Source organism: Lepidochelys olivacea, assembly GCF_965140295.1.
Source record: "Lepidochelys olivacea isolate rLepOli2 genome assembly, chromosome: 6".
Taxonomy (NCBI): Eukaryota; Metazoa; Chordata; order Testudines; family Cheloniidae; genus Lepidochelys; species Lepidochelys olivacea.
Window position 1 is genome coordinate 23,522,134 of NC_140416.1, and position 24,283 is coordinate 23,546,416.

At 42.6% G+C, this 24,283-nt stretch overlaps 1 protein-coding gene across 1 annotated transcript in view; it reads left to right on the forward strand.

The window, feature by feature from the left end:
* Window positions 1-16,276, forward strand: part of KCNQ1 (potassium voltage-gated channel subfamily Q member 1) — a 544,480-nt gene extending 528,204 nt beyond the window's left edge. Inside the window, exon 16 of the mRNA XM_084632327.1 lies at window positions 14,023-16,276. Coding sequence (XP_084488453.1) covers window positions 14,023-14,223 — 201 coding nt within the window. The 3' untranslated portion in view covers window positions 14,224-16,276. The remainder of the gene's footprint in view (window positions 1-14,022) is intronic.
* Window positions 16,277-24,283: the final 8,007 nt, after the last annotated feature.

Here is a 24,283-nt window from a genome sequence, read left to right on the forward strand (position 1 = left end):
GTAAAATCACTTTAGTCTGAAAATGGTTCTGCACATTTGCAATAGCTATAGGTGGGAGCAATAATTCCTAAAGCACATCAGGTTCCTCTTAGAATCAGTTCAATTTAAAGATGATTAAGATGCTGCAATATGTTAAATCATTTTCATTGTGTCATATTTTCAGAGACTCTTATAAAAGCAACCTGCAAATTATGTGTTTGTACCTTTTAAAATTTTTATTAGGGCTGTTAATTCATCGCAGTTAACTCACACGATTAACTCAAAAAATTAATCGTGATTTAAAAAATTATTTGCAATTCATTGCACTTATAACAATAGAATATGAATTGAAATTTATTAAATATTTTTGGATGTTGATTTCAATTACAATACAAAGTGCACAATGGTCACTTTATATTATTATTTTTATTACAAATATTTGCACTGTAAAAATGATAAACAAAAGAAATAGTATTTTTCAATTCACCTCATATAAGTACTGAAGTGCAATCTCTTTATCATGAAAGTGTAACTTGCAAATGCAGATTTTTTTTTTGGTTACATAACTGCACTCAAAAACAAAACAGTGTAAAACTTTAGTGCCTACAAGTCCACTCAGTCCCACCTCTTATTCTGCCAATCACTAAGTCAAACAAGTTTGTTTACATTGACAGGAGATACTGCTGCCTGCTTCTTATTTACATCACCTGAAAGTGAGAAGTGACATTCACATGGCACTTTTGTAGCCGGCGTTGCAAGGTATTTACGTGCCAGATATGCCCATTCATGCTTCGGCCACCATTCCAGAGGACATGCTTCCATGCTGATGATGCTCGTTAAAAAAATAATGCATCAATTAATTTTGTGACTGTACTCCTTGGGGGGAGAATAGTATGTCTCCTGATCTGTTTTACCCGCATTCTACATATATTTCATGTTATAGCAGACTCAGATGATGACCCAGTGCATGTTCATTTTCAGAACACTTTGACAAAATGCAAAGAAGGTACCAATGTGAGATTTCTAAAAATAGCTACAGTACTCAACCCAGGGTTTAAGAATCTGAAGTGCCGTCCAAAATCTGAAAGGGGATGAGATGTGGACTTTTAGAAGTCTTAAAAGAGCAACACTTTGATGTGGAAACTACAGAACCCAAATCACCAAAAAAGAAAATCATCCTTTTGCTGGTGGCGTCTGACTCAGATGACGAAAATGAACATGGTCAGTCCGCACCACTTTGGATCGTTATCAAGTAGAACGCATCATCAGCATGGAAGCATGTCCTCTGGAATGGTGGTTGAAGCATGAAGGGGACATATGAATCTTTAGCGCATCTGGCATGTAAATATCTTGCAACGCCAGCTACAACAGTGCCATGTGAAGGCCTGTTCTCACTTTCAGATGACATTGTAAACAAGAAACAGGCAGCATTATCTCCTCCAAATTGTAACCAACCTTGTTTGTTGGAGTGAATGGCTGATCAAGAAGTCGGACTGAATGGGCTTGTAGACGCTAAAGTTTCACATTGTTTTATTTTTGATTTCTGGGTTTTTTTGTACATAATTCTACATTTGTAAGTTCAACTGTCATGGTGAAGAGATTGCACTACAGTGGATTGCACTACAGAGGTGAATTGAAGAATACTTTTTTTTTTTGGTTTTTACAGTGCAAATATTTGTAATCAAAAATAAATATAAAGAGAGCACTGCACACTTTGTATTCTGTGTTGTAATTGAAATGAATATATGTGAAAATGTAGTAAACATCCAAAAATATTTAAAATAAATGGCATTCTATTGTTTAACAGTGCGATTAATCGAGATTAATTTTTTTAATCGCTTGACAACCCTAATTTTTATTTTTATTTTTTTACAACATATAAAGAAGGTTTTAAAGGAATCTTCTTTAAAGGAAAAAAAAAGTTTCTACGGACTATTAGTTGTTCCCTGGTTTTGTTGGAACCCTTCTTAAATGACCTAGACATGTGAACTGCTCAGTCATTAACAAAAGACAGAGATTTTTTAGATCCTTAATAACATCCTTAACAAAGCCAAACATAAAACTAAACCTTATTAAAAATCACATCCCATCTCAGTTAACCACGTTTTCCTCTTCTGTATATGTCATGCCATAGCCCTGCCAGTTTGAGTCATCCAGGCTTTGGGGCCTTTTTTCTACATGATCAAGAAGCCACAAACACACATACGAAAAGACAGATTTCTTCGCAGATCTCTGTGACAGTTGGACCCACCCTGATGATACCTGATGTACTGATGTACTAAAAACCTGATGGGGTTTTACTGAGCCTCTCCTGCTCCACCAGCCTGGATTCCCTCTTCCTGTTTTTCTGAATTAGGATCTCTTGCAGCACACACACACAGGTAGGGCCACACCCAGCTGCAGACACAGACTGAAGTCAGCTCTGTGTGAGAGGATTCACCCTGTACTCGCATGCACACCACTTTTGGGAGATAAACCCAAACGTATATTGTATTGCGCTGTATAGAAAAATCTGCACAGCACAAGCTCATAAAAATTTGCCCTCTTCCTCAGTGTGAAGAGAAATATGTACACCTTCTTGTCCCCTCCATTTATAAGTTGCACAAACTGGGTTTAATAATAAACAAAACAAATTTTATTAACTATGAAAGGCAGATTTTAAGTGGTCAAAGGGATACAAGCAGATTACTAAGCAAATAAAACAAAACACACAAACTAAGCTTGATTCACGAAAGAAATTGGCTAAAAATAGCAATTTCTCATCCTAAATATTGTCACAGGCAGCTTATAGAGAGTCTTGAAAGCCAGCTGCACTGGCCTGCAGCTTGAAACTTCAGGAATTATTACTCACAGGCTAGACATCCTTCCAGCCTGGGCTCAACTCTTCTCCCCCCAGTTCAGTTCTTGCTTCCAGGTGTCTCCCCGTGTCTCTTTGGGCGGGGAGGCAGAGGAGAACCATGATGATGTCCATCCCCTGCCTTTTATAGCTTTTGTGTATGGCGGGAACCCTTCGTCTGCCAGTGGAAAAACACTGGCATTCCAACATGGGGGTGGTGGGCAAGGTGGAGGGTCTAGTACTAGGTGGCTCAGTCACATGTCTCTGCAGGGTCGTAGCAGCCATTACTCGTGGGCTGTGTGGAGCGTCCACAGGAAGACTAAACTCTTTCACAGTCCATTGTCTTTGCTGATGGGCCATCAGCCCTGTCTAGCTTTTCATTGTTGTACCTGAAGGGCTAGTTGTGGGTGTCACCCAAAGTAACACATCTGAAATACAGCTACATGGTCAATATTCCTAACGTCAGATACAGAAATGATACAAGCATACAAATTGGATAATCATATTCAGTAAATCATAACCTTTCCAATGATACCTTACATGACACATCTTGCATAAACTATATCTGTTATGCCATATCTATATCATAAGCATATTTCCATAAAGAATGTATAGTACAGCATCACAGTCTCTTTTAACAGTTACATGTTGTGCTTGCCATTCCAACCATTGTCAGAAACATGCACACATAAAGGAGTGTAGATGAATTTGTGTGGGTGGCCAGAAAGGATCAAAGATAGTCTATGAAGGACTTCTATTCCATTGTACAATATTCCTTATTCTCGTACTATATAAAGTGTTTTATCTGATTGTGCATCATGGGGAAGAGCACATGTCATTCCTCTAGCTTTCCTGATGAGTTATTTACCTCCTGGAAATTGCAGAGATCAGTGTTTAAAAGGTGCAGTCATTCAAACATGCTACACATGTTCAGTGCTGGTTTCCATGCAAGTCACAGATTCTGAGGGTGCAGCGTTTAATTTTTTTTTTCAAAGTGATTTTGTGTGTTTAATTTGTCAGAGCAAGTCTTTTATTATTTGTCACGTAGCTGAATTAAAGAGGAATCTCATATGGCTCTCTGAAAAATAGCATTAAAATAGCTCTCTATCCTCTCCCAAAAATATTGCACAAATCTGTCCATGTTAAATAAACTGTGCTGAATTACTACTATGTAACAAATAAGAATTGGATTATTTAGCATAAACTTGTGGAGTTTGTTTTTCCCTTGGGGTTTCTGAATAAAGGCCTCAAGCAGTTGTAATTTTAGTTCACATAAAACCTGCAAGGTCAAAGCTATGAGACATTTTTATTTAGTAAAGAAATGTAAGTGTAAGAGATCATATCAGTGCTAAACACAGGGCTAACTCCATTGGTTTCATTCAGTTCAGCATTTGGGAGAGTAGGAATTGTGGTTAGGGCATAAGCCTAGGTTGGGGGACCCCTGGGAGACCTTGGTTCAAGACCCTGCTTTGCCACAGACTTCCTGTGTGACTGTGGGCAACTTTTTACTTAGTCTCTCTGTGCCTCAGTTTCCCATGTGTAAAATGGAGAGGACAGTGCTTACCTACCTCACAGAAGAGTTGAGGATAAACACATTAAAGATTGTGAAGCACTCCAGTACTGTGGTGATGGGGACCATGTAAAGTACCTTAGATATATTTACGCTTTAGTAAGTGAGATCACAATCAGTGACTCTTATTTTTCAATAGCCTTTCTTATGACTAAAACCCATCTTACTAAGATTTCCTTTTTCCTACTCCTCCCTCAATTTTAATAAAGCTAAACATCTCATTTTAAAATATTACCCTATTTGCTCTTTACCCGTAGCTTGAATATCAGGAGCCTTAAAGATTTTACTGGAGAAGCTGAACAGTGGTCAAGAAAACATTATTTTAAAATGCTAAGAGCCCTACAGCCATTAATCAAATGGCCAGATGTTGGTGTTTGATATAGTGTGTGGTACCATCCAAGAAAATCGGGTGTTGGTTTTCAGAAACTGGTTTATCAATTTGTTAACTTTGTGCCAAAGTTAAGAAAAGTATGTGACAAAACTTAATTTCCTTAGAGTGCGTGAGGAATTTATAGTATCAAGTCAAGTCCTTTTTAACAGCTCGGCAGTTCAGCCTGTTATCCAGATAAGTCCCTAGGAACCAGAGCCAATGCTTGGCTTATATGTACAGAAAATACCTCACTGTAATCCAAGTTGTGTTTGAGCTCTGATCCACACCTGGTGAGTTGGAAGTTTCTTTCCACTCCACAGTCACCATTGCACACTTAAAAACACACGTTGTCATGCACTGATTAATGGAGACTTGGTAGCAGTGATTTAACAGTTACTAATAAAAAAAAAAACCTGCATTCAGGCGTTCCTATTTTAGAGCTATAAAATTGTGGAGCGAGACTGGAGCAACACCAGTCTCCCTTTACTGACAAAACTGTTAGTATCCTCAAAGTGAGGGAGAGATTGACACTGATAGCTTTGTGCAGGAGGGTTACCTTTAGGCCTTAGAGTAACAGCCGTATTAGTCTGTATTCACAAAAAGAAAAGGAGTACTTGTGGCACCTTAGAGACTAACCAATTTATTTGAGCATGAGCTTTCGTGAGCTACAGCTCACTTCATCGGATGCATACTGTGGAAACTGCAGAAGACATTATATATACAGAGACCATGAAACAATACCTCCTCCCACCCCACTCTCCTGCTGGTAATAGCTTATCTAAAGTGATCATCAAGTTGGGCCATTTCCAGCACAAATCCAGGTTTTCTCACCCTCCGCCCTCCCCCCCACACAAACTCACTCTCCTGCTGGTAATAGCCCATCCAAAGTGACCACTCTCTTTAAAATGTGTATGATAATCAAGGTGGGCCATTTCTAGCAAAAATACAGGTTTTCTCACACACACCCCCCACACACACACACAAACTCACTCTCCTGCTGGCAATAGCTCATCCAAACTGACCACTCTCCTTACAATGTGCATGATAATCAAGGTGGGCCATTTCCAGCATAAATCCAAGTTTAACCAGAACGTCGGGGGAGGGGGGGGTAGAAAAAAACAAGAGGAAATAGGCTACCTGATTTCCCCTTGTTTTTTCTACACCCCCCCCCCCGACGTTCTGGTTAAACTTGGATTTATGCTCGAAATGGCGCACCTTGATTATCATGCACATTGTAAGGAGAGTGGTCAGTTTGGATGAGCTATTGCCAGCAGGAGAGTGAGTTTGTGTGGGGTGGGGGGGTGAGAAAACCTGGATTTGTGCTGGAAATGGCCCACCTTGATTATCATGCACATTGTAGGGAGAGTGGTCACTTTGGATGAGCTATTACCAGCAGGAGAGTGAGTTTGTGTGTGTATGGGGGTGGGGGGGGGTGAGAAAACCTGGATTTGTGCTGGAAATGGCCCACCTTGATTATCATGCACATTGTAGGGAGAGTGGTCGCTTTGGATAAGCTATTACCAGCAGGAAAGTGAGTTTTTGTGTGTGTGGTTTTTTAAGAAAAAAAAAGGGGGAGGGGGGGTGAGAAAACCTGTATTTGTGCTGGAAATGGCCCACCTTGATTTTCATACACATTGTGAGGAGAGTGGTCACTTTGGATAAGCTATTACCAGCAGGAGAGTGAGTTTGTATGTGTGGTTTTTGGAGGGGGGTGGGGGGGTGAGAAAACCTGGATTTGTGCTGGAAATGGCCCACCTTGATTATCATACACATTTTAAAGAGAGTGATCACTTTGGATGGGCTATTACCAGCAGGAGAGTGAGTTGTGGGGGGGGGGGGTTTCGGAGGGTAAGAAAACCTGAATTTGTGCTGGAAATGGCCCAACTTGATTATCATACACATTGTAAGGAGAGTGATCACTTTAGATAAGCTATTACCAGCAGGAGAGTGGGGTGGGAGGAGGTATTGTTTCATGGTCTCTGTGTATATAATGTCTTCTGCAGTTTCCACAGTATGCATCCGATGAAGTGAGCTGTAGCTCACGAAAGCTCATGCTCAAATAAATTGGTTAGTCTCTAAGGTGCCACAAGTACTCCTTTTCTTTAGGCCTTGTGAGTTTTATAAAATACAACATGGTATGTAGCAAGTGTCTTTATTTCTGAAGGTGCTTTCTTTTTCGAAGGTAGCATTTTTATGTGGCAGTTGCTATGGTGACTATTATTTTTATTGACTAGCAAAGAAACATGTTACGTAAAGCACATAAAACTTCCTAATTTTTGCTCAAATGTTCAGGTGTTTCTTTTTCTAAGGCCAGGATTTGTTGTATCAAGGGAGAGGGTTTCCGCTTTGGTCTGACTTCCCCGGTCCCCCACCCACCCCACACAGACCACCCTTCTTTGGACAACTCCTCTCAGGGGAAAGTATAGATGGTCTGGAGAAGAAAATCTCTCTTCATGCAGATGATATTCTCCTATAAATGCCTCAGTGACTGGCGTTAGCCTACTGCAAGCATTCAACCTAATCTCTGACTACAAAGTAAACAAATCTAAATCAGGAGCTCTGATAAGAGGGCACCAATTCTCCGGAATCTTGAGTCCTGTAACTGGAATAAAGAAGGTTTCTGATGTCTTGGAACCACAACTGATCAATAAGAACCTCTATAATAATACTGAAACCATTAAACAAATCAGATTTCTACCACTAGTTGCCACAGGTAGAATAGAAGGAATGAAATTAATGTGCTACCAAGATTTCTATTCCTTTTCCATTTCCTACCCTTGATATAACCAAAAAACTGTACTGGAAACCCAAGTTTCCATTGTCATTTGGATGGGAGCAAATGCAGAATTAAACACAAGCTTCTTTATGTGCTCAGATACTACAAATGGCTAAATAGATAAGAAAGGAACTAGAGAACTGGGTCTCTGGAACTTCTCCATGTATTATCAAGAAACCTACATAAAATATGTAACAGACTAGACATCTGATACCACAAAATAATTTAGCCAGTTAGAACAATGGCTTGCAAACGGAAGTTTAGCTCCAGATATACCATTCCTTTTCCACAGGGCAGTATAGAAAGCTTTACAGTTTGATGCAGGATCCTTTCCACATGTGCTTGCATAAACTAATTTAAGGAATCCTGTGAGTCTTGCTGTTGCGATCTTCCCTTCAATTGAGAATCTTGCCCATCTGAATATGATTGCGTGATTCCCAAAGTGAACAGAAAAGTTTGATTTTGTCAGAGAAAATGTTGGATTATTCCAGAATTTGGTATTGAGTGAAGAATGGAGAGAGGATTCTGCAGTGACACAGCACAAGGAGCAACTAAAAGTGGAGTTTCTCTTCAGAGGACCAAAGAATTAGGAGTAAATCATGGCTGTGAGATACAGCACACAAAGAACAGTGAGCTACTTTTCAATAGGAAGCCATAAGGGAGTATAAGACCTACCGACCTCTTCCAGAACCCTTAAACACATTGACTAGTACTTACATGGGTAATCTATAGTCCCATTAAACTCAGGGCTTGTCTACACTGCGAAGTTGTAGACAAAACTTTTATCTTTCATGGGTACTTTAAAAAGCTCCCCCCCCCCCGCCCCCGCAAAAGACAAAAGTTTTGCCGACACACTTGTGAACGCAGCTTTGTCGGCAGAAGCACTCTCCTCCCAACAAAGCTAACGCCGCTCACGGGGCTGGAAGTATTTTGTTGGCAAAAGTGCCAACAAAGTACCAAAAAAGAGCGTTTACACTCCCTGACTTTTAGCGACAAGGCTGTGTCGACACAGCCTTGTCTCTAAAAACTGCGTGGTGTAGATAAGCCCTCAGTGACTATTCTCACAAAATAATTACTACTCAAAATAAGTAAGGGTTGCAGAATCAGGACGCTGGTCTTTAGAAACCATCGGATATTTGGTATTAAGATCCAAGTGTTCATTTAGCAATGTGTAGCCTACATTCTGCTACTACTGTGTGTCTGTTTACACTTTTCCTGTGTTCCTGTTCTAAGCACAAATGCAGTCACTAGATTTAACTGAATAGCATTATGCAGATACTGTGTGTGCTGAACATTTCTGCTGTGTCAATCCAAGGTGTCTGTTGCATCATTCAACTGTGTTAAGAACACAAATAATTATGCCCCAGCATTTTTGTCCTAACTTCTACAGAGGAAGATCTCTTTAATTTTTTGCTAAAGTAATTGCTTTAAATAAAAACTTGAGGGGTGATTCTAAGCTCTGCTTCTAAGAGAGACAGAACTCAGAGCAAAGGGTAGGAGGAGCTAAAGCAGCTTTCATTCATTTTCACCCTCCCGATCCTGAGCTGTTCCAGGACCCTTAGCATAATATAGGAAACCTGGGGGGCTGTCTAAGTTATCCCTGTGAGCCACAGCACTGCCCTAACTCTCCACAGCTGACAGCACTGCTCCCCCACACATTTCTCCTGCCCCAGCCGCTCCCCCAGCTCATTCCCTACATCAGGGTTTGCAGCTGGCTCCTCAGAAGGCAGCCTTCCATGGTGGCTGCATCAGGGAATCCTCATCCGGCTGCAACCGGGGCTATTACAGCCTCCTTTTTGTCACTGCGACCTTTTTACCTGGTGTCAAGGAGCCAGAGTGGGAGTGAGGCTTTCACACTAGACTATTATCTGCTTAATTGTTATAATTCATTTTCTGAATTTGACTGTAAGTTTGTCATGGATGCTTAAAATTACAGAATCTTTAAAATGCAAAGAGTATAAAGGTCTATTGAATTTTAAAACAAATTACTCTTGACTTCCCCCCACCCCACCCCTCCAACAAGAATAATTTCTGTCTTGTTCACTAACACCTCCTGGAATGCTTTTTGGTACCTTTTTGAAAGGTGGCATGTCATTTTATTTCTGACTATGTAGAACAAAACAGCTTTTTCTGAAAACATGCCATAAGAGTACCTTGTGGTTCATAGTGAAGAGTACTTGTGATTCATGGTGAATCACACACCCCTATAACTTTTTCAGAGTGAGAGAGTAAATATAGTTGTAACATTTGCTCATGATGAGTGATCCCAGATTTGCTCTCTGAACCATCAGTCTTTGAGCAAAGCTATTATTGTACGATTTCAGTTTAATGTATCTTCATGAAGATTTAGATTTGTTTCTATGAGCTAGATCCTAAAATGGTATAAATCTGCTTAACTTGATTGAAGTCAATTTATGAATCTTGGTCACACGACTTTTTTAAGGAGAGGGCATTTATTCTTGTGGGAGGGAATGCTGCTTTCATCCATAGAAACTCCTGTGTGTGACTTCAGATTAATGTCAGTGTGTAATTTCCAAAAAAAGATTTCAAACCACTGCTTGCCTGCTCCCAGCATGCAAACATACAAACAGTGAAAATGAGTTGCATATAGAGCATCTGATCACATACACTTTGCATATTCTTTTTCTATAAAACTCAAGCCTGCCAATAGCACTTTCTTTGGTGTTTACATAAAAGAAACAAAATCAGTGTGAGTTATTTTTCAGTTTTACGAGCACAGTTTGCTGTTTTAAGTAAAAGGATCAGAGTTGTCCAGAGGAGTTGAGATTACACTAACATCAGCAGTTTTTCTGTTTGCTTTGGTTTTATTACACTTTTTGGCACCATAGTTAATTTCTAATCAAGTAAATGTGTTTGAAAGTATGGTTCAAGGGGAAATCTTACATTTCTATACAAGATATGTTAAATGTATTGAAATCCAGTTTCATAAGTAAGGCACTATTCCTACTACTTCACTGTAATAGTTTTGTAACTAGTGCAATTCTCTTTGACGGAAGCAAATGAATAGTAGTTTGCAGAGATACATTATGGATTAATATTTGGATGAAAACAGGAAGACTGAGGAAAGCTAGCATGTGAGTCTTTCGCCACAGGGCCGCTGGTTCCAATACATCAAAGGCTAATGGCAACACAAAACTTTCACCTTCTGATGGGTGTTCTTTAGCTTTCATGAAATATATTGTTGGTCTTAGCCAAGTTCCTCATGGAAGACACCCATTGGCAGACTCAACAGAGGGTAAAGGTTGACAGGGATGAGCCACATGAGTGAAGCAGCACAGGAAAACTTAAATCTCCCCATTCCCTGCAATATCTGAAGGAAGGGGTTAGCCTCTGGAGCGGTCAACCCAGCTGTTTATGAGTCTGATCCAAAGCCCACTGAAGTCAGTGGAAAGTTATGACTTCCAAAGACTTCCATTGACTTCAATGGGCTTTGGATCAAGCCCTTCACGGGCACTAAATTCACTTAGGAAAAGTTTTTCTTTATTTAAAAATAGAACAGATTAAAGGCCAATAAATAAAACCAACTAGCCCCACCTCATTTTACAAACTCTGTCCTGTGGTTCTAAAGGCTTACACAGATAAGCAGGGGCATGGAGTAAGGACTTTATTTTTAATCTCATATGACTCAGCTCAATAATAATTAGCCTTTCTTCTGCTTCTGTGGGCCTCCTGCACTGCACAGCTGCAGCAGCTAACCTTGGTTCCGTAGAGAAAATTATCTCCAGGAATTGATTCCGAGCAAGGGTATTCATATCTCACTTACTCTTCCGTATCTTCATCCCTGGGATGCACAGCTGTTGAAGAACCTCAGTCCAATCCACTGTCGTGCTGAATAGCTCACCATTGCAAGAGCACCATCAATTTAGGGGGGAGGGATAGCTCAGTGGTTTGAGCATTGGCCTGCTAAACCCAGGGTTGTGATTTCAATCCTTGAGGGGGCCATTTAGGGTTCTGGAGCACAACTGGGGATTGGTCCTGCTTTGAGCAGGGGGTTGGACTAGATGACCTCCTGAGGTCCCTTCCAACTCTGATATTCTATGAATCTATACTGTTCTGTACATTTTTGATCAGAGTTTCCTCTGTTGAGATCCCTGTTTGAGGAGAGGGAGTATGGGGGAGAAGAGAGAGAGAGAAGTCTGTGCACAGTTCTCAGAAATTAGGATACTTAAGTAAATGACATTTCTGTTTATAGAAATAGTTATCCCTTAGCATCTTAAGACGGCTATTAGACTGTAGCTTTCGGTGATGACTTCTTCAAAGTTTAATCAAATGGGCCAGGGAAAGTGATAGAAATATCCTACAAGTGATATTCAGGCAGTGGGGGATGCGGGATTGAGATATTATGCACGCCAACTCTGTGCTTTCTATCATGCCCTGAAGCATCCTCAATGGACCGTCCACAATGGATGCATTTCGGAGAAGATACACCTTTCTCTGAGGGAATGTACCAGTGTTTAATAGATTGAAACCAAAGCTTAGTAAAACTCCACCATTTTCCATCTCTGCTTCCTTCTAGAAGTTTTTCATAATATGTTCTTGAACTTCTTCATTTTAAGGATCTCATCTTTCAACTGCCATTTCCATCCAGTCTTTCCAGTGTTTTCTGTACCAGCTAGGATGCATTGACTAATGTTTTCAAAAACAGCTGCAAAGTATAAATCCCTGGCACCTCATATTTTTGAATTTTCTATATCTGCTTCCCCACTCGTTGTACAAAGCATTTGATTAAAAACAGCACTTTCTCTACAGTGGAAAAACATTGTAGCGTCTTTTGAAATTATCCAGGTATATTGGTGTTTTACTCAGTCTTATTGTCGTTTACCATCCTGTTTGCTACTTGGATGATAGCCAGACATACATAGATTGCTTCACCGTGTGCTGGTTTAAATACCTTTCACTACTTTCCAGCAGATATTCTGAGCAATAATTTTTCTGTCATCATTCATCAAGTTATTTTTTTCTTTTCTTTTTCTAAAATCTGCTACATCTTTTTGTGTATAATTGTATCTCTTCTTAGTATCTTAGGACTGCTATGATCTCTGGATCCAAATAGGGCAATATTGTGGTTTGTTTCTTGCTGCCCTAAGCAGGCTACTTGTGTTGCAGAACAGCAGCCTCTATAGGACTATTACTCTGCTGCTTATGTAGGTGGGCAGGGGGTGGGTGTAGCTTTGAATCTGCCCCCTCAATGCACAGCCAGCACAGCTGATGTGAAATAGAGGGGAAAGTATTTTATCCATGTAAAGGGTTGCTACAGATTACTTTCTCACTGAAGAAAGGGGGAAACCAGACTCTCAAATTATAGCTCTGTGAGGGTACGTCTGTACTGCAATTAGACACCTGCGGCCAGCCCATGCCAGCTGACTCGCAATCATGGGGCTTGGGATAAGGGGCTGTTTAAGGGACTTCCTGTTTAAGGGATCCTTTCACCTTGCAGAGTCCTAGAGACCGGGCTTCACTTTGAGCCCAAATGTCTACATCACAAATAAACAGCCTCCTAGCCCGAGCCCTGCGAGTCCAAGTCACCTGGCATGGGCCAGCCATTATATTTCTTGAAACAGCAGATTCTCTTTTTTAAATATTTTTTGAAATAAAAGTAGAAGAAATTTATGTACAGTGGAGCTATGAGGTGGGGTGGGAAGGGGCAGTAGGGAGCTAGTTATTTCTCCCTGATTCTGAGGTTAGCCCTGGCCCCAGTGCAAACTAGAGCAGCTACGGGGCTGCTCTAAAATGCACCATTGACAAAGAGCCTTTAATGGACCCAATGCCAATGGAGGATTGGTTTGTCAAAACAGAGTTCCACAACACCCTGTGCACCCCCCTCTCTACCACCCCAATAAACCTACTAAGTTGGACTGGGAGTGGGCACAGACGTAGGACCTGGCTACCATGCATTTGCACCAGCAGGGATTTCCCCTCAGGCAGGGGACTGCTTGGCATTTTGTGGCCTGGGGTCACATCAAGGGGTTGTTATGCCATTGGGAATTTGGCCCAAAGAACACAATACAAGTTTCAGTTACAAGTTGTGTCTGACAAAAAGATAATTCCAAGTAGAGCAGGAATTTGCATATTAAAGCAGTTAGCACAGACAGACATTTTAGAAGTTTGTCTTTATGCTCTTTTTAAAAAAAACACTTTTAATTATGCTCTTCAGCACTAAGTTCTGCTTCCCAGTTCCCTTTTGACATGTGGATCTTGCTCTTTAAGAACCTGATTCCTCTAGCACTTGTACATTCCTAGCTAGAATATTAACAAGCCTCTCTCAAACCAACACTTGGATATGCTCCTATCATAATGAATGGATTCAGTATCTTGGTTTTCTTTCAGTAACAGAAGTTTACATGAATAGGAGGGAGTCGGGCCAGTGCTAATTATGAAAAAGCTATTTTTCATATGTCTTACTTATGCCATGTCTTCTTATTACTTTCTCAGATTCTGACACTGAACAATGTTTTGCTTTGTTTTTGTAGGTAATGCAAATGGACCAGAAATTGAACCTCATTACAGATATGCTGCATCACCTGGTTTCCAATCAGCAGGCTGGCCAAAGCAGTAATGAATCATCTCAGAGAAGCAACCCTGTTAACTCAGATCACTTCCTCCCTAACAACACCCTCCCCACTTATGAACAACTGACAATACCAAGAAGAATCCAAGACGACATATCCTGATATGGTAGAAATACAGGTGGTTGTTTTTCCCCTTTTTAAATGGAACTGAAGGTTGTGAATCTGGAAAGAGTTAAATTTCTCAGCCACATGGAACACACATAACTACTGAATCAATGTTTCTAGCCTCCGAAACACTCCTTCCAATGACAGTCACTCATATCAGATGAAGGTTTATCAACCTAACACACCTCAAGGCCTCTGTGCTGTGTTGTACAGCACAGTACACTCTTAAGTTCCATTTTTATTTTGTTCAAGAACAGTCGAGTGCAATTCATCATGGCACTGCAAGACCAAAACAATATAAAAGGCAGGCAAAATTGCAAGGAATTTGTGGCTCCTTTTAAAGAAAAATAGTAATACTTGAACTTAGATAGCAATGTGTGCATTCTGTTTATGAATCTACTGATAGCAATATAGTTTTACTAGTTAGATTTTAAAGCAAAATGGGGTAACATGTTGATTTTATTGTATAAACATACCACTGACATTCTGGAGAATGACAAACCGCACAGTTAATTATTTTCTTTTTCCTGTTACATGAACACTTACCAGATAACAACTAGATTTTCTTTTTAATCTGTTTTTCTTCAGGGAAGAAGTAGTGGTTAATCTGAAACAATACTATTTATAGAGGACAGTGCTATAGATTTTTTAAGATACGAAGTTTTCATGGGAGAAGGATAAAATATTGCAATGAAAAAAAATAATTATGCTTTCTAGAAAACTGCTGCCAAAGAGTTTATATATAAATGTTAACACAACTATCTAAATGTGCTTGTCCAGAAAGATCTTTCAAAAACGAGTGTTCACTGCTTTTATATTTTTCTATATCTAATTTCTGTAGCATTATTTCCAAAAATGTTACAAGTAAATACATGCAAAAGTCTAAAGCAACTGGATCTTGCTGGTCAAGTGCTTGAATCCACCAGTTATTGGGCATCCACAGCTTCCATAGGAACCAAGGCCCCAATCAGAAATGCATCTCTAGTCGGTACAGCATGTAAGCACATACGTTAAGTCCTTAAGCATGTTTTTTCCTGACTAGGGATAGACTTAAGCACATGCCTAAGTGCTTTCCTGAATCAGGGACTCAAATCACTCAGCTCTCAACAGGAAATACTCAACACCCCCAAAGCCTTAGGCCGTAATGTAGGGGACCACGGCCATTAAAACCAAAGACTCGCATTGACTTGGTCATTCAGGCTCCAAATCCCGCTTGTCACACTCATACAAGTAGTCCCTGCTGAAGTCAGTGGGCCAAATTCTGCCCTCATTTATGCCAGTGTAAATCTGGAGTAACTCCACTGAAGTTAATGGAGTTCCTCCACATTTATTTTTGTATTAATGAGAGCAGAATTTGGCCCAGTGTGACTACTCACATGAGTGAGGTGAGCAGGATTTGGACTTAGGTGACTTAGAGTGAAATTCACCCCGTACAGAAAGCCAGCACAAAGCCTATCCACTTTGAAGGCTTCAGTAGGACTTAAATGGTGCACAAGTCTTGTATTGGCTCTCTAAATATGGATGAAGTTCACCCTGGTTGAGAGAGTGACCGAAAATGGTGATTACAAAACAAATATTTAGGCCAAATTAATGACTAGGTTTATTGCAGGTAAATGAAGAGGAGGGTAGATGGGTCACAAACTCTTCTACTGTTGTAGCAATAGATATAAAAATCAAAGATCTGAATATTTAGTCCTGTACATTTGAAAGGAATTGGACTGTATTGCAAAACTGATGCCCCACTTAATATTACATAGTTAACCTCACCACACTTTAACATATGAGTAATATGAAATACTTGTGCATATCAATTGAATTGAGCTCACAGGATAGTATAGGTAATAGGTCTGGGCTTTGTTTTAAACATTTCATCTTCTAATATGTTTTATCTCAGTTGGATTATAGAGCAAAGCATACTGTATCTCCTTATACCGATTGTTAAAATTATTCAGTCTTGCTGCTATACAGTAGATCATTTTAAGGGTTTAGAAATTTACAGATGTAAACAGGGACTATTTCTGGGCATTATGTTTTATAGAAATCAAAAATAATTGTGATGATTTTGAATTTGTTTTTTTAATGAGGTTCACTGTGTAATTTCAGGTTATTAATCTGACTGTTAATTTCCTAATAAAATACAGGACAGAGATGCTATGCCTTTTATTTGTTCTGAACTCCACAGACTTGGTACATTCCAGAAAGACTGGTATTTTTTCTGGGTCCGTCACCATGGTGTGTGCATGCCTTATTTGAAACACAAGATCTCAGTAAGAGTGACCAACCTCCATCCTCCTGTTCTGCCTGCATCTTAAGTAGAGAGCTGTGAAAACAGGATTTAATACGTTGAGAAGACACAGGCAAAGAGACGTGTCCTGTTGCTCTTTCTAAAAGCAACCAGGTTCGTGCTTACACATATTTCCAGAGGCACAGGGCTGCTACCAAGAAAGCTCTGCCACCAGCGCCCAAACCTTCCAAGATCATATCTTCATTTTCTTTCTGGCAGGTAAACCTCAGTACTAATAACATTGAACACAACACATTTCATGCCAAAGGATCTAAAAGCCATCACTTTACACACTGATGTGTGAATGTATACATTTCAGAAACCACGTTCACCAAAATCCTGTTCTAAACTCTTCCTAAAAGATTTCAAACCTTGCAGTGGTTATTTCTCAGGTCTACAACTAGCTATTCCAGATCTGGATCCAGTCATTCCTTTCAGAAACATGGTACCAGCTCCTAAATCCTTTCTGACTTAACTCTTCATTCTGCAGGAGAGTGCGTCCTTCTAGGAGGAAGACTGATATCTTTTCCAAAGGAAGCATGGGGTCAAATAACCATTGACATTTAGGGTCCTAGTCATTCTTGAAAGATTGCTCTGCCAGTGTAAAGAGGCCTTAAAGGCCGGAGGCAAGTAAAGGGGATTAGTGTAAAAGAGGATCATGTCCAATTTCTCCTCCATTTTCCCCACATCTGATTTTTTTTTTATTCCTTCAGAAGAACCACCCAAGAAAGAAGAGATCATATTTTGCTGTCAGTTATGCCAATGTAAATCTAGAGCAACTCCTTTTCAGTGAAGTTACTTTGGATTTACACTGCTGTAACTGACAGGAAAGTGTTGCCTGACAGTTCAGGATAATTTGGATCTCTTTATGATTTAAACCATCTATCTTGGTTCTTGGGCCAAAAAAAAAGGTTCAAAGACCCAAACTCATCATTGAACTTCGTATAGACCAAGTATTTTGGAGAATTGTCTTCATGTTGAAAGGGAGTAGCAGGAGCAGATGAACTTTTATGAAACAATTTGTTGATATCTTTAGTAATAATAAGGAAAATTACAGGCAGTACTCTAATCATATAATTGCATATAATCATTGAGACGTCTGAACTGTTTTTATTAATGATTTGATAACTTGAAGTGACTTCTTTATTTGCCATAGTTCATACATTTTCTGATAAGTCCCCAAGATCAGTATTACAAACTACTCTGGATAACAAAAAATACACTCAGATTGCTTAGAATTTGTATAGGACCTTATGCTTTTTCAAAGTCCAAGATGAGTTTCCTCCTCAGGAATGGGCCACATTCTGACCAGTCAGAGTCCCCTTTTGTAAAGATGGTCAAAATTGTGACAAGTTGTTCCTGAAAAGGGCACATTTACAGGACTTGTGATCCCAAAGACAGGCACTGCAGTTCTTACTGAAGTATACTACAGTTGCCCCGATCCACCCATTATTCTTAATTCAGAGCCACAGTAAACGTGATTTTTATGCCCACTGGCCAACTGTACACATTCTGGATGGGAACCTCTTTTCACTTGCCATGCATAACTTATTCTAGCTGTGGTTTGAAATAAGGAAGTGAGCATCCTGACAGCAAAAATGGACTCACCAGATGAGTACTTTCACCAATGTTATTCATGGTATGGTTGGAGAATGCAAGTGGAGGATGGGCATGGCCTTCAGTAGCTGGCCACAATCTTCTGGAGTGCTCTCTCTGATACTGAAACCTCTGCCTCAGATCTCCAACTGAAACAGATAGGTAAGTGGCAAAGCAGGAAGAATGTGAGTGTGTGGAAATTCCTGTACTATCCACATTGGTTCTACATATTCAGGGAAAATAGCACCACTTGAGCAGAATACAAATGCGTTATGTCAGAGGGTTCCACCACTATTTCATTTATAGGTGTTTGAGGTGCATACAAATGAAAATTTACCCGTGGTTTTTAGGTCGTGTAAGAGTTCTTCACCTCAGCCATGGCTCTGCCCCAACCTTTCCCTTTTCAGAAAGCCTCTTTGTCACTTTGTGTTCAACTGGCCAAAATTCAGGACTGATTCTAATTGGGAAGATTTCCAACATAATCTTCCCTATCTGACATGACTATTGTTGAATGTGATTTATTTGTTTCTGAGCAAATAGTGACAGATTTTGAAAGGACCATGGATATTAGTTGAAAAAACACACCTGAGCCACACCTCAGACCGCCCTGCGAACTCCAGCAGCAAGGGGAGCCAGTGCCAAGCCTCAGACTGCCCCGCGAGCTCCAGACGTTACTGGAGGAACCAGCCCCGCAGCCACAGGAAAGCACCGGACCCTCATCGCCAGACAGTCCAGCATGGCCCCCGAGTCCATTCTGCGGGACGCTGCCTACGGCAGATCTCACACTCCAGCAGCAACCGCCCAGGCAGCAGCCACTCATAGACGGACCAGCGGTGTCCCAGCAACCCCCGAGCCGGACCGCGGCTCTCCGACCACTAGCAACGCCAGCATCCCACCAGAGATCCCGCCTCAGCACCCACCCGAAGGGAATCCCGACTCATGAGATAAACGGCAGGCCAACCACGCAGGCTTTGAGCCAAAAGCTGTACCGGGCAAACCTCTCCAAAGCCATGAGGGAGATCCTCGACGGGCCCTCACCCTACTGCATGATCCCATCTGAGCGTCTCTACAGCTACTTCAAGGATGTATTCGACCGCACAGCCCAGAATGACGCGCAGCGCCCAGAGTGCCTCCGCCCCCTGCCCCGTGTCAACGAAGCAGGTGTCCTGGAAACTGACTTTACGCCCAAGGAAATGATGGCCAGACTCTCAAAAACAAAAAACACAGCTTGTGGGAAAGACGGCATGCCCTATAGCCTCCTGAAAAAGTGAGATCCCAGCTGCCTGGTCCTCGCCACAGTCTTCAACCAGTGCAAACAATTCTACCGGACTCCCAGCTCCTGGAAGATGGTCATGATGGTACTGGTGTACAAGAAGGGTGAGCAGGATGACCCCAGCAACTGGAGGCCCATCTCCCTCTGCTCCACAATGTACAAGCTCTATGCCAGCTGCCTGGCGTCGAGGATCACAGAGTGGTCGGTGAGAGGGGAGCCATCAGCTCCACCCAGAAAGGCTTCATGTCCTGCGAGGGCTGCTATGAACACAACTTTGTCCTCCAAACCACCATCGAAACAGCTAGAAGGGCGTGGAGGCAGTGCACTGTAGCATGGCTCGACCTGGCTGACACCTTTGGGTCCATGTCCCACCACCACATCTTTGCCACACTCCAGGAGTTTGGGATGCCAGAGAACTTCCTCCGTGTGATCCGAGAGGTGTACGAGGGATGCAGCACCACCATTCGCTCGGTCGAAGGGGAGACCGCCGAGATCCTGATCCAGAGAGGAGTTAAACAGGGCTGTCCTCTCAGCCCCATCATCTTTAACCTTGCCATGGAGCCGTTGCTGTGAGCGATCTCCAATGGCGCAGATGGCTTCTCAACCTCCACGGTGAGAGGGTGAGTGTCCTGGCTTACGCGGATGACCTGGTCCTGACCGCGGACGACCCAGAGAACCTCCAACATATGCTAGATGCCACCAGTCGAGCTGCTGATTTGATGGGCCTCCATTTCAATGCAAAGAAGTGCGCATCTCTCCACATCGACGGCAGCAAAAGGGACTCGGTGCAGATGACAGGGTTCCAGATCCAGGGCGAGCCCATCAACCCCCTGGCCTACCGGCACCTCGGCACGCCGACAGGTTTCCGTGTCCAGCAGACACCCGAGGACACCATCCAGGTGATCTTGCAGGATGCCGCCAAGATCGACACCTCCCTGCTAGCACCGTGGCAGAAGATCAAACGCCCTGAACACCTTCCTGATCCCCCGCATTTCGTTCGTCCTAAGGGGATCCGCCATGGCGAAGGTACCCCTCAACAAGGCAGACAAGATCGTCTGCCAGCTGGTGAAGAAGTGGCTGTTCCTTCCCCAGAGAGCCAGCAACGAGCTGGTCTATATCGCCCACAGGCATGGCTGAACCAATGTCCCCCGCATGGGTGACCTGTGTGACATCGCAGTGATCACCCATGTCTTCCACTTGCTGATGTGTCCCGACACTATGGTAAGGAACATTGCAGCAAACGCCCTCCATGACGCAACAAAGAAGCGGATCGGCAGAGCCTCCTCCAACCAAGACACCGCCAGCTTCCTGAGCGGTTCCCTGGATGGCGAATTGGGACAGGACGGGCGCAACATCGCTTCACTGTGGTCCCGCGCTCGCAATGCCACGTGTCGCCTGGGGAAGCGCATCGGCTGCCGCTGGGAGTGGTGCGAGGAGCGCCAGGAGCTGGCAGTCCTGGTGCCGCAGATCAGGTCTGAGGACAACACCATCGTCACCCCGAGCACCAGGGGCATGCTGGAGAGGACCCTGAAGGCAGCCATCCACTCGCTGTACATGGAAGCCCTGAAGCGTAAACCGGACCAGGGTAAAGCCTTCGAACTGACCAGCAAGTGGGACGCCAGCAACCACTTCCTCGCTGGTGGCGGCTTCACCCGTTTTGCCGACTGGCGGTTCATCCACCACGCCCGGCTCAACTGCGTCCCGCTCAACGGAGCCGTCCGCCACAGGAACCTAGACAAGCGAGACCCTGCCCCACGTCCTGTGCAGCTGCAAGCCCCATTCCGGAGCCTGGCAGCTGCGCCACAACACCATCCAGAACCGCCTAGTGAAAGCCATCGCACCACGCCTAGGAGAGGTTGCCGTAAACTGTGACATCCCCCATACTGACAGCCAGCTGCGACCCAACGTGGTAGTCACCGACGAGGCCCAGAAAAAGATCATCCTCATTGACATCACAATCTCCTTCAAGAACAGGACCCCGGCCTTCCGCGAAGTCCGAGCTTGTAAGCTGGAAAAATACGCCCCCCTGGCCGACACCCTGAGAGCGAAGGGCTATAAGGTGCAGATGGATGCCCTGATCGTCGGAGCCCTGGGCACTTGGGACCCCTGCAACGAGCATGTGCTGCGGACCTGTGGGATCAGTCAATGCTACACACGGCTCATGCGGCACCTCATGGTCTCGGACACCATCCGATGGTCCAGGGACATCTACATCAAACACATCACCGGCCACCGACAGTACCAGGCGGTGTGAGCCGGTACGACATCGTGCATCCACTATGGGAAAGAGACTGAGAGGCTTTTTCCATTGGACCATATGAACTGGAACCATAAACTCACTGAGTTTTAAATCCCACCAAATGAGGGTAGATCCATCCCCATCATCATATCCGCTCATTATACTCCACACCTGAACATAGCCATTATATGGACAGCATATCCCCATATCTCAATGTCTGTACTTTGACCAGTTAAACTTTTACCCCCAATCAGGGAGATTGCAGATTATGTATTCCTTACGCCACCAGCTCCTAAACCGAATTTCGCACCCCTTGATAATCTGTACCTTATTCCCTGATAACCAGAAACTTTTATGCTTGAACTCTGTACCGTTTTCTTTTTATTTCAACATTATCTTAATAAAATTATTAAATCTGAATGCAGGGGTAGTGAAATGTTTTTATCAGTGGTGTTGTCTTTATTGTCTGAGTAAAGGGAAGCAGAACTGTGTTGTCTCAAATGAGGAGGTCACCCTCAGCTAAAAGGGCCTCATTAAGCCAGGGGCTTGAATGCCAGACCCTTGTGAAAGTAGAGAGGGGTGGGAACAGGTATCCCAGCCAGGAGGAGTGGACTCTCCCTAAGGGTTCCCAGTCTGGTTTAACCTGTTCTTCCCCACTAATCAAAGATAGAGATAAATAGGCTCCATTAGGAGTCTTTTGTTATTTTAAGTGCTCAAAAGACCTGATAATCACTTGTGGTGGGACAGTGTCTCTGTCCAGCCTCAGAGCTGAAAATCACTAAGAGACTGACCTGCAGAGGTCACAGCAGAGAGACAGGTGCAGAAGGTGACCAGCGAGTTGAACAGTAGCTGGCGAGGCAGCCAGCAGAGAAGAACCGTGGCTGGTGCAGTGGTCAGCCAGAGTAAGTGCTCAGATGGCAGAGCAAGCAAGATGCCTTCTTCCCCGGGTCGGAGGTGAACTCACACAACTGCACCTCTGAACCCTGGGTCCTCACTGACCAAGGACAACTGCCATGAGTGGGGTATGGTGAGGGAGCAGAGGGGGGCACAGAAAAGGAACTTTTGCTGGTAGAACTCAAGAACACAAGGCCATACATACTTAGTCTGGGGTGGGTGTCCTGCTCATAGTTTAATGATTATGAATCTTGCTTGTGGCATTTCCCTAATTAATGTTGGCTGACTTCCCTCCTTTCATTAAAAGTTTCTTTTCTAGACTCGGACTCTGTGCTTGCAAGTGGGGAAGTATTGCCTCTCAGAGGCGCTCAGGGGTGGTGTGTAATTTTCCCAGGTTACTGGATTGGGGCTCGAACTGGTTCTGTGTTGTATTGTTGAAAAGGAACTCTTAGATATTGAACCCGGCCCTGGTTGCTGCCGACTCCAGCTGGCAGAAGGGTAACATATATAATCTATGCTACCTATAAGAGACCTTTGTTACAACAAAAAGCAGGTTTAGATCTATAACACTATATCACACTTTCCTCTTGTATTTCTGGCTGCCAAGGCATGCCATATTCCTCATCAGTTAATTTGTTGATTAATCTTAGATATGCTATAGAAAAATGCACTTTTTGCAGATTCAATTACAAGGAAGTAGCACCCAATGTGATTAAAACATGGTTTGATCCTTCATATACTACAAAACCGAACCATGTTTCATAAATTCATAGAGTTTAAGGCCAGAAGGGACCATCATATCAGCTTGTCTGACCTCTTGTATATCACAGGCCATTACATTTCACCCAGTTACCCTGCATTGAGCCCAATAATATGTTCGACTAAAGGTTGTCTTCCAGAAAGGCATTCAGTCTTAATCTGAAGACATGAAGAACTGGACAATCCACCACTTCCCTTGCTCATATATCTTTCCTGCTCTCTGTTAGCTTGATTTTTTAACGTATTTCCAAAGAGTGGTTTTTAAAAATAAGAGGGGAATGAGTATAGAGACATTTCATAGTCTTCTGCCCTATGTTTGAACTCTGTTGGCTGCTGTCTTGTTGTAACCAACTCCCATAATAGATGGGGCTGAACAGCTTGTGGTTGTAAGGGACTCTGGGTCCTTATCTCAACTAGCGAGCAGTAATGACTGTGGTTGAACTAATTGTATAAGATTGGTTTAAGCAAAAATGGTTCGTTGCATTCATGCTAGCCAAAGTGAATTGTGTTAAGAATGCTTGCAGATTTGCCTCATGGCTACACTAGCTCTGTCTTAAACCATATTAGCTGAAATGCCCTGTGGGTTCTTATCCCACATTTCTAGCTCAGTTTCAAGAAGCAATGCATGGTGGAAGATTTTCAAGATCACTGGTGCATTGTGGGACAGTAGTACATAAGAATAGCCATACTGGGTCACACCAATGGACCGTCTAGCCCACTATCCTGTCTTCCGACAGTGGCTAATGCCAGATGCTTCAAAGGGAATGAATAGTACAGGGCAATCATTAAGTGATCAATCCCCTGTCATCCAGTCCCAGCATCTGGCAATCAGAGACTTAAGAACACCCTGAGCATGGGGTTGCATCCTTGACTATCTTGGCTAATAGCCATTGATGGATCTATTCTCCATGAATGTATCTAATTATTTTTTTAATCCAGTTATAGTTTTGGCCTTCACGACATCCCCTGGCAATGAATTGCACAGGTTGACTGTGTTGTACTTTCTTTTATT